General features: G+C 40.7%; 1 protein-coding gene across 1 annotated transcript in view; it reads right to left on the bottom strand.

The window, feature by feature from the left end:
* The window catches only part of LOC114644700 (NACHT, LRR and PYD domains-containing protein 12-like), a 129,896-nt gene that overhangs the window by 21,306 nt on the left and 95,992 nt on the right, over positions 1–12,598 (bottom strand). Inside the window, exon 5 of the mRNA XM_051924012.1 lies at positions 1,654–1,893. Coding sequence (XP_051779972.1) covers positions 1,654–1,893 — 240 coding nt within the window. The remainder of the gene's footprint in view (positions 1–1,653; positions 1,894–12,598) is intronic.

Here is a 12,598-nt window from a genome sequence, read left to right as displayed (position 1 = left end):
GGTTAGAACATCTCTGGTCCTAGTGATTTGTTTGATTTCAGCCTATTTAATCTGAGTAGCACTTCTCCCTCTACAATTTCCAAATCCCTCAGTACCACCTTAGTAGTCCCTTTTACCACTGGGAGGTCTTCCACTTTCTCAATGCAAGTTTAGAGCATCCGCTATTCCACTGTCTGTATTTTTTAATTCTCCTTTACTCCACTGTCTGTATTTTTTAATTCTCCTTTACTATTCCTGATGCACTTCACCTCCTCCTTGACTGTTCTTTTACTACTAAAATGATGAAAGAATCTCTTAGATGGGAATATAGTAGATAAGGTGAAAGACAACTCAAACTGTTTTTAGCCTCCTCAAAAAAATCTCCTTAATGCTTGTCTTCATGTTCCCACATGCACTACGATTCACTTTGGTGTTATTAGACTTATACGCCTTATTCGCTTGTTTTTTCCTTTGCAACCTCTTTTTCCACTGTTTAATAATCTACTACAGAGTTTTTTTAAAGGTTCCTACTAATTCCACTTTCAGGATACACCTGTCCTGAATTATTTTTAAAACATTTTCTGTTCAACTTCTCCTTGACTTTCTCCACACTTAAAAGCTTATCCCAGTTTATCTCTTTGAGACGTTTTACACTCTGCTCAAAAGTTTAATGTAACTGGTTTAGTCTTCGCATTTACACTCTTCCAAACCACTGAGAATTATATTATGTTATGGTCATGTGACCCTAGCAGTGTAGACCCTCTACACTCTCAATTCTATTCTGATTATTACAAAAGACTAAATCTAGACTGACTTTATTCAGTTGTAGGTGCTTTTACTTACTCTGTTAAAAAAGATGTCACTGATTATATTTAAAAGCTCCTGCTGTTGTGCTCCGCTATTTGCAAGGTTATCCCAGTTAATATTTTGTAGTTAAAGTCCCCCATGATTATAACATACCCCTGTAAACTTGCCTTTTTAATATTACTAAAAAGTTACCCATTTAAATTATTTTCATTGAGGCCCCTTTCACTACTGCTTTCTAGATGAATCCAGACGTCCTCACTAAGATGGGGCTCATCGTCCATCTGAAGAAGAGATGCATTTAAATTCTGTTTGTCATAAATAGCAACCCCACCTCCTTTTCTGTTTTGTCTGTCCTTCTTAATTAAAGTGTACCCCTCCATGTTCTACTCATCCCCATCTTTGTAATTTAACCTAGTATCTGTTATTGCTATAATGTTATAATTGTAGGTATATACAACTCCAGATCACTTGTTTCATTTCTGATACTAAAGACAAGATATTTGTAATGTGTTACATCATTTATCTTTTGCATGTAAGATTTAGCTAAGAATTTACATTACTATGCATATTTATTTTTACACCATTGCTCTTCCCCTCATGTACAATTCTAAGCATGGCCTGTCCTAAATCTTTGTCATGCTATTCCCCAGTTTAAAAATTCCTTGATTAGCCTACTCGTACACCCCCCCCCTCCCCCAACAACTTGGTGCCACTCCCATTTGCTGATGTTAGAGAAAAGATTGAAAGCAAATAGACCAAGATGGACAATTACACGTTCAGGTTTGATGGATGTGTTTAACGTAATAAGAGAATAAAAAGGATAAGTGACCAGCACTGACTTCACTGTAGATCTCCAGAATTACTTACCGTATGGAGGATATCTTATCTAAGCAGTTAGATACATGGCAGATGAAATCATACATTTCATAGACTATGGCGTCCAGTATTATGTCAACCTGAGTTGAAGGCCTCTCTACAAAGTTCATCATGCTGTTCAGTATCACTTTATTCCACCTCCAGGATAGAAAGACTTCCTTATCTGAAAGTTTGACATTTCTGCTCTGTTGAATGTATTGACGGATGTCACTGTAACACGTCCTGTCATTCCTGTAAAATAACCAAAAAAAAAAAGTATGACTGCATGTTTGAATAGAACATTAAAAACATTCAGTCAAGAAAATGCCATTCATCCCTACAAAGCTCAACATTCCTGTCCAACAAATTTCTCTAAAATAACAACCAGTCAATTTTTGAATGCCCCTAAAGTTCACCACACTACTTGGTCACGTATTCAATGTGTCTGTGGTCCTCTTCATAAAGTTTGTGTGAAATTTACCTTCACAAGTTAACAGCTGTGTCCCCGTATTCTTCTCATTTTAAAGTCACCGTCTCGATTCACTGGACTAATTCCCATCAGAATTTAAACATTTCAATCATGTCACCTCTAAATCTTGTTTTTCTTAAACTGTAAAGGCTCAGCTCTTTTAATCTTTCCTTATAACTCATCCCCTGCAGCCCCGTAATCAGCCTGGTTGTTCTTCTCTGGACCTTTTCTATTGTTGCTATGTCCTTTTTGTAGCCCAGAGACCAAAACTGCACACAGCACTCCAGATGAGGTCTCACTAATGAGCTATATATCTTGCCCATAACCTCTTTTGATTTGTGCTCCACAGAGTTGAGTAGATTTGAATTTTATGGCACATCAGAGCACAAAGTCTGCTCTTCTATAGGTGATCAATGACTTACTCCTCATTATTGATTCAAGAAAATGTATCATCTTTCTATTTTTAGATTTGTGTTCAACTTTTGATAGAGTTGATCATTTAATTTTTCTGAGATGCCTGATGCTTATGGTTGGTAACTAGACATCATGTTTAAAGTATATTATGCCATATCTCAGAGAGGTCCTCTGCTTTTCCTGTGCTGCTTCATTGGCATGTGGAGTTCCTCAGAATCCTGTTCACAATTTATATACTTCCATTAGCAAATATCAGAAGAAGCACAATATGACGTACCATTGTTATGAAGACATTCACATTTATCCATCTGTACCTTTTAGTGATGCTCAGTGATGGAGTCCCTTGTTGAGTCTCTTGATAAGATCAAAGCCTGGATGACAGAGAGCTTTCTCAGTTAAATGAAAGCAAAAGTGAGGAAACTGTGTTTGGCAAAGCTGATAAGTTAAGGTGACCAGAATTTTTTGGGCCAATCCAGGGACGGGGGGTTGGGACTGCGGAGGGGCTGGTTAGAATCTACAGATCACGAGTAGGGACTCTAAACACTACAGAGTACAAAGCGAAAGCTTATCACGTGATTTCTCGCCAAAGTTGCAGAATGCGGTAAAGCATAACCTCCGTCAAAACACCGCACACGCGCGCCAAGTTCAAAGTATCGTGGTGATGAGATACATTCAAAAAAGTGAACCAGCTGAATGGATGGTCACCTTAGATAAGTTAAAGAATTCCAAGTTGGGCTTTAGGAGTGTAAAACACAACTGGACTATTATCTCAGAGCTCAAAATGTAGGCCAGATAAAGTCAGTTGTCAGAAGCAGGTTTTGTTATCTCTACCTCATTTCCAGTCTTTTCTTCCTGTGGCCCTCTTAGCATTATGTTTACCCCAGAAATTAAGTCAAATGTTTTCAACAAGAAATAATGTTATTATGTGTAACAGAAACACGAGCATACTGTACCAACAGTACTGTACTGATACAGATTTAGTATGTGTACTTTGTGTGACAAGTTTCAAAAGAGTCACCAACACACAGGCTGATGTTGTAGTCAGGACAGTAGAAGAGTTTGTTTCTCTGAGCACGTTTCTTGTAATATTTTTTTCTCTGTTTCTTGAACATGAGAGTGTAGAATGCTAGCGCCCGAACTGCACGATTGACATCTTCATTTGTGTTATTGCAGGCCACCACAGTGCAAGTGACTTCCACATTTTCCCTGACACAAACTTTGACAGTTGCTACATACTGAACAGTGCTTCAGTGGCTAACGTCTTTCTAATCTTTCATCGTGATCACATATAATTTTGCCTTTTTGCCACATACTTATTTGTACACCACTGCAGCTTTACGTGACCAAAGTCACCAGGCATATCGTACCAGCTCAATCATATAGTGTCATACATCAGTTTCACTATCTGTGTTAACATCTCATAATCAATGCACATTGTCATCACTGTCACTTCATTCAACTAATGATTTGCTTTCAATGTGTTCTAAAGCTGGCTTTACAGCTTCTCATTATGTGTCATTGTGCTTTAGTGAAGGCTCCGCCTCACTCATGAATATTGATGACTTGTTTTTTTGCAGCATGCTGTTATTTTATGCACTAGATGGCAGCAGAATGCCACAGAAAGTGATTCAGTCTTAACACTGTAATAGTGGATCATAACCATCACCCAAATTCTGACTCTGGAATACACATAATTGCATAGAATTCTCAGCCCAAATATTGCTAGCATTTAATGCCAAGGAATTTAAAGGATTTTAAGAGAGCCATTCATGCTTCCATTACTGTACAGTCATATGCAGTCATATAGTATTGCAATAAAGTTGGATGTTAACCAGTCTGCTTTATCTTGGTTACAGTTAGTCCAGAGTGCAGAGGATGGGATGTCACGGGTACTGTGATCAGGGTCAGTATACTGGCAGTTCTGACCACTCTCTATCGGCTTGTGGCGAGGTAGAGAATACAGTTTAAGATGCTGCTGCCCACTTTGGCTATCTGCTACCTCACTGAATGTCTTTGTCCAGTGTATTTTTCTGGGTGTTTGTGATCATTAGAACATTAATTTTGTAATATTTCATGTTCTCATTGTAAATTAAAGGCAGCTTTCCGTAGCAGTCCTCAGCTTTAGGGCAGTCTGCCACTGTTTATTAGGTGGGCACCCTCTAGTAGTGCCCCTACGGCCCAGCTCAAGGCATTTTTTGCTCTTTTTTCTCTTCTCACTCTGTGTGATTTTGTTTCAATGTGCATTGATTGTTTTATTCTTTATCATTTCTTTTTTATTTTGAAATTCATTATGTGTTGTATTATATTATTCAGGACTAGGTCAATATCAATCCATACCAATTTTCAATAAAAACTGAACAGAAACTACATTTAGATAATTTAAGCCATTTTACAGCGCCACCCTACTGCCTGCGCTTGGGAAAGCAGATCATAACCTGGTTTTGCTTCAGCCTCACTACAAACCAAGAGTGAGGGTCCTATCTACAACCACACACTCATTCAGGAAGTGGTCCCCTGAGGCAGAGCAGGCTCTGAGAGACTGGAACTACAGACGGGGATATCCTGCAGGGATCTTATAGTGAGAACATTGAGGAGGTTGTTGACTGCACTACTGACTACATCAACTTCTGTCTGGACATCGTAGTTCCAGTAAGAACAGTACGCTGCTATGCTAACAACAAGCCATGGATTACAAGTGACATCAAGGGCCTTTTGAACCAGAAGAAAAGGGTTTTGAAAGGCGGTGATCAGCATGAGCTCAAGCGCGTGCAGAAGGAACTCCGAGTCCAGCTCAGGGCGATGAATGAGCAGTACAGGAGAAAGCTGGAGCAGAAGTTGCAGAATAACAGCATGAAGGAAGTGTGGGATGGGATGAAGATCATCACTGGCAGCAGCTCGAAGCGTGGTACAACCATTGAGAGAGAGACGTGGAGAGAGCAAACCAGATGAACAACTTCTTTAACAGGTTTGACCACCCTAACCCACTCTCACCTCGGAGTACTGCACCCTCCACCCATCCTTCTACTGATGCCAGCATAGGAGAGAGTTTCCCCCCACCCACAATTACAGCAGCACAGGTGAACAGAGAGCTAAGGAGACTTCATGCCAGCAAAGCAGTGGGTCCAGATGGAGTATCGCCACAACTGTTGAAGGCCTGTGCATTGGAGCTGGGGAGTCCTCTACAGCGCATCTTCAACCTGAGCCTGGAACAGGAGAGAGTCCCGAGGCTTTGGAAAACATCTTGCATCACTCCAGTCCCAAAGATATCACATCCTAGTGAGCTGAATGACTTCTGGCCTGTCACTCTGACGTCACATGTGATGAAGACCATGGAGCAGCTGCTACTTCACCACCTGAGGCCACAGGTCTGCCATGCCCTCGACCCTCTGCAGTTCGCATACCAGGAGAAGGTGGGAGCGGAGGATGCCATCATCTACATGCTACATCGATCACTCTCCCACTTGACAGAGGCAGTGGAGCTGTAAGAATTATGTTTCTAGACTTCTCTAGCACCTTCAACACCATCCAACCTCTGCTCCTTAGGGAGAAGCTGACAGAGATGGGAGTAGATTCATACCTAGTGGCATGGATCGTTGACTATCTTACAGACAGACCTCAGTATGTGTGTCTCGGGAACTGCATGTCTGACATTGTGGTCAGCAACACAGGAGCGCCGCAGGGGACTGTACTTTCTCCGGTCCTGTTCAGCCTATATACATCAGACTTCCAATACAACTCGGAGTCCTGCCACATGCAAAAATTTGCTGATGACACTGCTATCGTGGGCTGCATCAAGAGATTTGGCAGGAGGAGGAGTATAGGAACCTCATCAAGGACTTTGTTAAATGGTGCGACTCAAACCACCTACACCAGCAAAATCAAGGATCTGGTGGTGGATTTTAGGAGACCCAGGCCCCTCATGGACCCTGTGATCATCAGAGGTGACTGTGTGCAGAGGGTACAGACCTATAAATACCTGGGAGTGCAGCTGGATGATACATTGGACTGGACTGCCAATACTGATGCTCTGTGCAAAAAAGGACAGAGCCGACTATACTTCCTTAGAAGGCTGGCATCCTTCAACATCTGCAATAAGATGCTGCAGATGTTCTATCAGATGGTGGTGGCGAGCGCCCTCTTCTATGCGATGGTGTGCTGGGGAGGCAGCATAAAGAAGAGAGACGCCTCACGTCTGGACAAACTGGTGAGAAAGGCAGGCTCTATTGTAGGCACGGAGCTGGACAGTCTGACATCTGTGGCAGAGCGACGGGCCCTGAGCAGACTCCTATCAATTATGGAGAATCCACTGCATCCACTGAACAGGATCATCTCCAGACATAGGGGCAGCTTCAGCGACAGACTGCTGTCACCGTCCTGCTCCACTTACAGACCGAGGAGATCATTTCTCCACCACACTATGTGACTCTTCAATCCCACCCGTTAAATGTTAACATTATTCAAAGTTATTGTCTGTTATACCTGCATTTTTATCACTCTTTAATTTAATATTGTTTTTATCAGGATGCTGCTGCTGGAGTATGTAATTTTCCCCTTGGGGATTAATAAAGTATCTATCTATCTATCTATCTATCTATCTATCTATCTATCTATCTATCTATCTATCTATCTATCTATCTATCTATCTATCTATCTATCTATCTATCTATCTATCTATCTATCTATCTATCTATCTATCTATCTATCTATCTATCGTGTCCTGACAACAAGGTCTTAATGGAAGTGTATGTTAGCTTCTTCCACTAAAAAGAATACACCACAGAGAACAGACAAAGTTAATGGCAGGCAATATAAAATCAGAACACCAAAGAGAAGATGAAATAGAGAAAATTAAAAGTCCTTGCAGCATTTAGAATTTTTCCCCTACTTAACAAAACTACAATAGATGTTTTTTCTTTTCTGAATTTATAGATAAATCACTTGCTATGTCACAATTTCAAATAAGGAGCGCATAATGAAGTCAGGAGCAATGGTGACATCCATTCATGAGACTAGAAACAAACATCACCAACATAAAGAACATGGTGATGGCCATGAAAAACTAGAACACAATGGCCTCATCCAGCAGAAAAACAAATTTCAAGACAGTGAACGCTGCCACATGCTACATGAATCCTCATCTTCGTAATCAGACATGTCACTTTTATAAAATGACAGCACAGCACTTTATGGCTGTTATTAAGAAGGACCACAAACATCTTTACCTCCTCAGACATCTGAAGATTTCTCCATTTCTCATTAACGTTTACAGGTGCACAGTGGGGTCCATACTTACTGGCTGCATAACAGCCTGGTAAATGACAAATGCTTGGCTCATTCAATTCAGCTCAGAGAAGTAGTGATAGTTGGGGACTCAATCATTAGGAGGGCTGAAGCACAGGTTTGCTCCAGAGACAGAGAGACACAAATGCAAGGCAAGACATGCATGGTGTCTGGGGGCATCAGGACCTGGTGGAGCTGGATGGTGGTTCTGATAACTCTGAGGTAATAGGTAAGGATGAAGGGGGGACACATTCATTAGGAGGATTGAAATATAGTTGTTTTCCAGAGACAGAGAGCATCATACAGTGTGTTGCCTTTCAAGTGAACAGGTAGAAGACTTTCTTGGAAGGGTGGATAGATTTTTGGCCAGAGCAGGGGTGGATCCAGTTGTCATTGTCCTTGTTGGAACAAATGACATAACATAAGGGTAGTCTGTCAGTTCTGCAATCCAAATTCAAAGAGTTAGGTGCCAAGCTGAAGAGTAGAACTGACAAGGTGAAGTTCTGCCTGTGCCACACTCCAGTCCAGGTAAGATTGAGGAGATTAGAAGGCTTAATGTGTGGATCAAATCTTGGTGCAGGGTAGAAGGGTATAGGTTTATGGAGCATTAGGACTCCTTATGAAATAGATGAGACCTGTTCGGCCATGATGAGTTACATCTGAACTGGTGGCACACCAATGTATTAGGGAGGGGTATGGGTAGGATAGTCGAGTATTGTGGGGGCAGAAAGTTTAGGACAGGCCAGGTTTAGAATTATACATGGAAGAACAAACAACAGTGTAAAAATAAAAATGCATAGTAATGTAAATACTAACCCAAGGGTTAAATGCAAAAATACAATTAGTAACATTAAATTAGCTTGCCTTATTGTATCAAAATAAAACATATGAGTTGGAGTTGTTTGTAGAGTAGCATAATTATGATATTATAGCAATAACAGAAATCTGGCTAAATAACTAAGATGGGGATGAGTGTAACACAGAGGGGCACACATTTATTAGGAAGGATAGACAGGACAGAAAAGGGGGAGGTGCCATTTATATCAAACAGAATTTAAATGTAAGTCCTCTTCAGTTGGACGATGAGCCCCATCTTAGTGAGGATGTGTGGCTTTACCTGGAAAAGCATTATGGAAAAGAGGTCTTATTTTAGGACTGTGTTATAGACCACCCATTACAGACAGTCATTTCAAAACACAACTTTTTAGTAATATCAAAAAGTCAAGTTTACAGGGGGATATTATAGTCATGGGGGACTTTAACTATCCAAATATTAACTGGAATAACCTTGTAATTAGCGAGCGCAAGAACAGGAGTTTTTAAAAGCAATCAATTTAACTGTTTAACTCTGCCACATCTGCTCAAAATTCACCCTACCAAAGTCTAAGGAGGATGGATTGAGATAAGCTTTTAAGTGTGGAGACAGTCGAGGAATAGTGGAACAGTTTAAAAACGTGTTAAATGTAATGTGGGACAGGTGCCAGACGTTGGCAGCAAACAAAAAGAAGTGGGAGTTCATGGTGATGTTTGTAGATGGGTGCAGAATTGGCTAAAACACATAAATCAGAAGGTTATGGTGCGAGGAGCTCTATCAGAATTGACTGACGTTAAGAATGGTCTTCCATAGGGTCAGCACTGGGGCGCTGTTCTCTTTATTATATGTAAATATATATATATATATATATATATATATATATATATATATATATATATATATACAGGTACTCGTCGACATACAACCTATGCAAGTTACGACTGTTCGACTTTACGACACGTTTGACTGTTTCCCCCGCCAGCTGTTGGCAGCGCCAGTTTCCCGCACTCTCAAGTCTCGCTATGCAGCAGTAAAAATATACGCAGCAGTGTTGCCCCCACGTGTGTTTGTGTCTTGTTGTTTTGGCAATTTTCGATAATAATATAACCCAAACATATAACCCTATAATATTAACACTAATAGCAGCTTTCTACTCAAAACGGCAAACTTGAGAAGCTGCCAGCATCAAACCCAGAAGCTCTTGATTGGGCAGTTCTTAGGATTGCACTACGCAAGCAGTCGCATCAACTGCTTACCGCAACCTGCTTTCTTTTTTCTTCTTGAATAAAAGCGCACTTGTTCTGTTATACTTGTACTTGTGAAAGTGTTTATTTGATATTTGGACTTCAGGCTTCACACCAGTCATTCTCAGTCACACACACCACTCACATCCACATGCACAGTTATCCCAGTCTCGTTCGTGCACAAGTTTTATATACAATCATCACATTCAAATGTTAACAGTTCCCACACACAACTGCTGACTCCCAATCAAGAGCTTCTGGGTTCGATGCTAGCAGCTTCTCGAGTTTACCGCTTTGAGTAGAGAGCTGCTGTTATTGTTAATATTATACAATAAAAACATACATTTGATTTACGTCTGTAACAACCATTGTAAATTCATAGTGCTTGTCAAAGTTAGCGTTCACACTCGCCCCGATCTGACACTGCTCTTTTCAAATAAAGACGCGCTATAACAGAGGTGAACTCAGATCAGAGAAGAACAGAACAGAAGCCCTCCCCGCAAGAAATGTCGACTCACAGTGTATGAATGGCATATGGAAGAAGTGTGTTAAGCGTTATGTAAATACTTTTGCTGGATTTAACAGTGAACAAGAACTTGATGAGATTCGTGAAGAAATAGTGAAACTGTCAAAAGACCTTTCATTGGAATGTGAAATGGAAGATGTCGAGGAGTTGCTAGACCGGGAATCAGGTGAACTTATGAATGAAGAGCTGAGAGAATTGGAAGAAGAAAGAGTGGCGGAAGAAGAAACAAGAGAATTGGAGTAAGACGAAGAGGAGGAGGTGCCACAAGGGATTGTCAGAAGATTTATCTCTACTGAATAAACTCCTCGCTCATTTTGAAAAAATGGACCCAAATATTGAACGATTTGCGAGGATTGAACGGATGGCACGCAACACATTTCGTCCTTATTGCGAAATTTATGAAGAGAAAAAAAAAAAAAAACAATTCAGACGAAGCTCACTATGTTTATGAAAAGAGCAACTCCTCCCATCACCCCCGTCCGCAGCCTCGCCTGATCTGATGAAGTCGATATCGACAACCCGCAGCCAAGCACCAGTGGTGCCAGGAATTAAATGTACAGTACAGTATTTCTTGTTTTGTACGTTTTCCACATATTAAACAAATTGTACTGTAGTATGCTGTGTTTGTCTTAGAAAGTAAGAAAATGTTGATAAAATATTACTTTAAGATGATTACAATATTATTACCCAGTCTAATATTCTTACCTTAAATTAACATAGGCCGACTTACGTCCAGATCAACTTACAACCAGTCAGTCGGAACCAATCGCGGTCGTAAGTCGACAAGTACCTGTATATATATATATATATATATATAATATATATATACACATATATATATATATATATATATATATATATATAGGTGCTGGTCATAAAATTAGAATATCATGACAAAGTTAATTTATTTCAGTAATTCTAATCAAAAAGTGAAACTTGTATATTAGATTCATTCATTACACACAGACTGATGTATTTCAAATGTTTATTTCTTTTAATGTTGATGATTATAACTGACAACTAATGAAAGTCCCAAATTCAGTATCTCGGAAAATTAGAATATTGTGAAAAGGTTCAATATTGAAGACACCTGGTGCCACACTCTAATCAGCTAATTAACTCCAAACACCTGCAAAAGCCTTTAAATGGTCTCTCAGTCTAGTTCTGTAGGCTACACAATCATGGGGAAGACTGCTGACTTGACAGTTGTCCAAAAGACGACCATTGACACCTTGCACAAGGAGGGCAAGACACAATCCCATTGGGATTAATAAAGTATCTATCTATCTATCTACCTAAAAGGTCATTGCTAAAGAGGCTGGCTGTTCACAGAGCTCTGTGTCCAAGCACATTAATAGAGAGGCGAAGGGAAGGACAAGATGTGCTAGAAAAAAGTGTACAAGCAATAGGGATAACCTCACCCTGGAGAGGATTGGGAAACAAAACCCATTCAAAAATGTGGGGGGAGATTCACAAAGAGTGGACTGCAGCTGGAGTCAGTGCTTCAAGAACCATCACGCACAGACGTATGCAAGACATGGGTTTCAGCTGTCACATTCCTTGTGTCAAGCCACTCTTGAACAAGAGACAGCGTCAGAAGCGTCTCGCCTGGGCTAAAGAAAAAAAGGACTGGACTGCTGCTGAGTGGTCCAAAGTTATGTTCTCTGATGAAAGTAAATTTTGCATTTCCTTTGGAAATCAAGGTCCCAGAGTCTGGAGGAAGAGAGGAGAGGCACAGAATCCACGTTGCGTGAGGTCCAGTGTAAAGTTTCCACAGTCAGTGATGGTTTGGGGTGCCATGTCATCTTCTGGTGTTGGTCCATTGTGTTGTCTGAGGTCCAAGGTCAACGCAGCCATCTACCAAGAAGTTTTAGAGCACTTCATGCTTCCTGCTGCTGACGAACTTTATGGAGATGCAGATTTCATTTTCCAACAGGACCTGGCACCTGCACACAGTGTTCTTGATTGGCCAGCAAACTCGCCTGACCTTAACCCCATAGAAAATCTATGGGGTATTGTGAAGAGGAAGATGCAATACGCCAGACCCAACAATTCAGAAGAGCTGAAGGCCACTATCAGAGCAACATGGGCTCTTATAACACCTGAGCAGTGCCACAGACTGATCGACTCCATGCCACACCGCATTGCTGCAGTAATCCAGGCCAAAGGAGCCCCAACTAAATATTGAGTGCTGTACATGCTCATACTTT

The sequence above is a fragment of the Erpetoichthys calabaricus genome, chromosome 2 (assembly GCF_900747795.2).
Source record: "Erpetoichthys calabaricus chromosome 2, fErpCal1.3, whole genome shotgun sequence".
NCBI classification, from domain to species: Eukaryota; Metazoa; Chordata; class Cladistia; order Polypteriformes; family Polypteridae; genus Erpetoichthys; species Erpetoichthys calabaricus.
This window is presented reverse-complemented; position numbering and strand designations above follow the sequence as displayed.